The sequence below is a fragment of the Priapulus caudatus genome, unplaced genomic scaffold (assembly GCF_000485595.1).
Source record: "Priapulus caudatus unplaced genomic scaffold, Priapulus_caudatus-5.0.1 Scaffold1229, whole genome shotgun sequence".
Classification (NCBI taxonomy): domain Eukaryota; kingdom Metazoa; phylum Priapulida; class Priapulimorpha; order Priapulimorphida; family Priapulidae; genus Priapulus; species Priapulus caudatus.
Window position 1 is genome coordinate 72,086 of NW_014578290.1, and position 4,667 is coordinate 76,752.

General features: G+C 48.8%; 1 protein-coding gene across 1 annotated transcript in view; it reads left to right on the top strand.

Moving 5' to 3' along the window:
• The window catches only part of LOC106815895 (cyclin-J-like), a 21,520-nt gene that overhangs the window by 11,780 nt on the left and 5,073 nt on the right, over positions 1-4,667 (top strand). Inside the window, exons 3-4 of the mRNA XM_014820425.1 lie at positions 240-349; positions 946-1,150. Of these exons, the coding sequence (XP_014675911.1) occupies positions 240-349; positions 946-1,150 (315 nt within the window). The remainder of the gene's footprint in view (positions 1-239; positions 350-945; positions 1,151-4,667) is intronic.

The following is a 4,667-nucleotide window of genomic DNA, read 5'->3' on the forward strand; positions in this document are numbered from 1 at the left end:
TCTGTCACCTGTAGTCTGTCCATTTCTGTCACCTGTAGTCTGTCCATTTCTGTCACCTAGATGTAGTCTGTCAATTTCTGTCACCTGTAGTCTGTCAAGTTCTGTCACCTGTAGTCTGTACGTCCATTTCTGTTACCTGTAGTCTGTCCATTTCTGTCACCTAGCTGTAGTCTGTCAATTTCTGTCACCTGTAGTCTGTCCATTTTTGTAACCTTTGTTGATTACTTTATTGTCTGTAGTTAAGGTTGAGGAGGACAACCAGGTTCCGAAGATCAGTGAACTTAACTCCTGCATCAACAACGGATTTCATCTGCGTGAGTTCCTCCAGATGGAGCTGATGTTGCTCAAGGTGCGCGCGCAAAACAATAGTTATTTGTATTCGCTATTTATTAGTTATTTAGTTTTGATTTTTTTAGTTATATTCGTGTGCATGGTGATTTCGCTGGTGTAGTCATTCATATTTTGTTGAGAATTTAAATAATTTGATCATTTATTATGTATTTACTTATTTTGCCTTGCGAAATCGACACGGCATGCATTTATATTTTATTGCAAATTGATTTTAGCATTAATTATTTGCTATTTGTCCATTTATTTGATGTGGCATTCATTTTATATTGAAAACTATTTTATTATTTATTGGTTGTTTACTTATTTCGCAAAATGCCTCGGCACTGTGTCAATAATTTGTTTTCTATTGAAAATTTAACGTTTTAAACGTTAAAGTTTAACTGTTCTTGTATCTTAAATGTGGTGACGCTCTGACAGCAGACGTTGGCTAGATATTAACTGTTCTCGTGTTTTTCACGCGGCGGCGCTGTGGCGGCAGGCGTTTGCACGATATTAACTGTTCTCTTGTTTTCGCACGGCGACGCTCTAGCGGCAGGCGTTTGCTACATATTAACTGTTCTCGTGTTTTTTTGCGCGACGACGCTCCCGCGGCAGGCGTTTGCTTTCGATCTGACGATCCCGACGGCCGCTCACTTCGTATGCTACTACGAGACGCGGGCAGTGACCCTGGCCGACCTGCGACGATACACCGATGACAACGGCATCACCGTCGACGACGACACGTTCACCCTGCTGCTCGAGAAAGCAAGAGTTAACATGAGGAGACACATAGACTACTTCCTAGAGACGTCGCTGCAATGTGAGTGTCTTAATAAGGAAGGAGAGAGGAGGGGAAGGGAGGGGAGGGAGAGAGGAGGGGAAGGAAAGGAGGGAGAAAGCAAGAGTTAACATGAGGAGACACATGAGAGTAAGCGATAGATTGATGGATGGAAAGAGAGAAAGGAAAAGAGAGAGAGAGAGAGAGAGAGAGGAGAGGATAAAGAGGGAGAGAAGAGAGAGGAGAAGAGAGAAGAGAAGAGAAGAGAGAGGAGGAGATGGAGGGAGGAGGATGAGGGAAGGAGGAGTAGAGAGGGGGAGAAGAGAGACGAAAGAAGAGATGGGAGAAGAAAGAACGAATCCCTGCACCAAGCAATAACGAGCATGACCCCCCCCCTCCAGAAGGGACCGTACCGTTGACCTAATCCATGCGCTTGTGGCGCCACCCGTCCTCACTCTCCCCTCCAGCGACTGCTATTCGTCGTCCTCGGGCATTGTCGGCGTGTGGCCGCGGCGTGCGTCGCCGCCTATCCCGCACTGCATCCCTCTCTCTCCAACACTGCCGCCGCCGGCGCTGCAGACGAGAGTGACAGTGCGTGATGGAACATCGAGGACCTGCGTGGCGACGCTGCAGTGTAAGGAACGCCGCCAGCAGCGCACGCACTCACGCCACACAATCACACATGCAACACATGCACACACCACCGCCACCACACGCATCACAGACCGCGCTGTGTAACGCACGCACCAAACAGCACGCCCCGCCCCGCCCCGGCCTCCGCCTCACAGACCGCTGCGGGTACACGCACACAACACACACCACACGCGCATCAGACCTGCCGGTTAACGCCATGCGAGCACCACACTACACAACACATGCGACGCGCGAATGCTTCCTGGTGTACTCACTGTAATAATGTGCGCGTGCACAGCACAACTACACCACTCCCAGACCAAAGCACACCACGCCCCACGCATGCACGCCCCATGCCACAACACACACACTCCCAGTATAGCAAGAAACAACACACACTCGCATACCGCACAAGCCCCCAAAAACCAAACAAAAAAAACACACCATTCCAACCATCACACACACACACACTGCCCATAACCGTCATGCGACACACACACGACACTTCCGGCATACGCATCGGCATACACACACACTCCAACGCATGGCACATGCACACACTCCCATACGCATGCACACACACACTTCCCTATACGCACGCACTCCACGCAACGCAACGCACACGCGAAAAATACCAGATGCGCGGGGGAGCCAGTATTTCGAGGCTGGTATTTCCATGGAACGCATAGTACCCGATTGTGTGCAGTTTTAGCTGTCAGAAATGTGATTGTGCTTACCCTTGATGTCAACAATTACCATGTATTTGGCTTACCTTGGTCTTATAGTAACAAACAATGTATTTGTGCTTTATACTTAGGATTCGCAGCAACATGTATTTGTGCGTACCTTTGTTGTCGCAATAACACATTTGTGCTCAGCGAGTATTCGCTTGTAGCCATAGTAACCTGATTTATGCTGCCACACAGTACTCCGGGCTGTTTCAGCTCCTAGGCTCAACACCGCGACATTAACAAGTTATTATCTTGCCTCACAGACCTGGTTGTTTTCAAGCTCCGAGCTACGAAGCAGACATAGTAAACCTGTATATGGCTGCCTCCACAGTAGCTCTGGTGTTGCAGCCCATATATGCTAAGCGAAGCAGACATGTAACCTTAATTATACTTGCCTCACAGTACTCTGTTTTTAGCCCCTATAGCTACGACCGCTGCACATCTAACCCTGTATTACTGCCTCACACGTAACTCGGGTGCTTCACCCCTAGCTATGAACAGACATTAACGTGTAGTCTAGCTTGCTCACAGACGCGTTGTGGGTTTCAGCTCCTAGCTAGAAGCAGAACATGTAACAGTATTTCATGCGGCCCACAGTACCTCTGGGTGTTCAGCGCCTACCATGAAGCAGAACATGTACCCATCACTTATGCTGCTCACAGTACCCTGTGTGGTCAAGCGCATAGCTATGAAATCTGACCAGTCACCGTATTATATGCCCAATCGGGCTCGTCGACGTGTTCAGCTCCACGAAGCAGACATCGCAAGAAACAAAGGCCAAGGCAGGCGGCTGAAAGCGAAAACATACAGCGCAGTGGCACGCAGGCAGCTAGTAAGTCAACGTCCTCACGCGCGGCGGCGCGCGCGGCGCGGCGCGCAAAACGCATGCCACCTGTTCTGTACACGATCGATCACTGTCTAGAGAGCACTGCTGGCAAGGCTCTGATCTCGTGTCGTAGCGGCGTTAATGGAAGGGTGGCGGAAATAGATAGCACCCATGAACATCAATAGTGTGACTGGAGCATTTTATAGCAGCCATTATATCATTGGATGGTTGCAGCATTTATACGCACCAAATTATCTCATTGTGACATGGGGACTATTAACCGCACCATATGTCCATCAGGTGTGATTGGATCTATTATAGCACTGTCGTCATGCATGTGTGCATCGGGCGAGCTAACTTACTAGCACATTAGTCATCGCTGAGGATCGGAAACCTATTTGTAGCACGCAGAGATCATATGTGTTGAGGCGCCTATTATAGCACAATATCTCATTCTATGTCGTTAGCAGGAGCCTAATTTATAGCACCCTTATATCATCTGTTCATCAGGGCGCATTTAGCATACACATGTCCATTGTGAAATCACTGAATCTAAGCCATAACGGGTAAAACATTCCCCCCCGCCCCCACGAACCGATATACGATATGGACTGACCTCTTGAGGACCTCGCTAGGTTGATACTGGCTATAACCAAATTATTGTGATATGGCACATGCCATTAAACCAGCACTAACCATGTGATATAAAGTAACCCACATCTGGATATGGCAACGTATACTAGTTAGATACACCGCGCACAGTAAGCTCAACCTCAGGTCTATGTCCCCCCCAGGGCTAGTGCCCGGAAACGTACCCAGAGTACCGCGCCGGATACCGATACACATAACTGAAGCTGGTACTATTGATATGGTTAGCGGTTAGGATAGGCGAGGCGAGACTCCCTAGACTCGTAGCTGAGTAGCCAGGTATTGTCCGCATAAGATAAACCACAGGTACTTCGCGGCCAGACCGGACATAGACCCCCGCAGGCCACCATACTTCTCCAGATCACGGGGGCGGCGTCACCACTTGCAGGCATCGCACCGATTAATAATACGTATGAGATTTATGTGTATGGTTCTATACTGACGACATTATCTCCACTAAACCACGTCTTGTGATGCACTACTCGCGCGAACACGTGTCATGGCATCCCGACGCGGAAGAATTAACGTCATGAGATTCTAGTTAGGGTTTCCTATCGACTGACGACAATTATTCATATAACACGCTTGCGTGTAGCACTACTCCGCAGCACCCGAAAAACGCACACCGTGTGTTCCAAATAACCCCGAAAACACGACTGCCCCGAAAAAGCGGCGATCGTTTCGCTAATCCTAGTCTATTTTGATTGTGAGCGCACACACC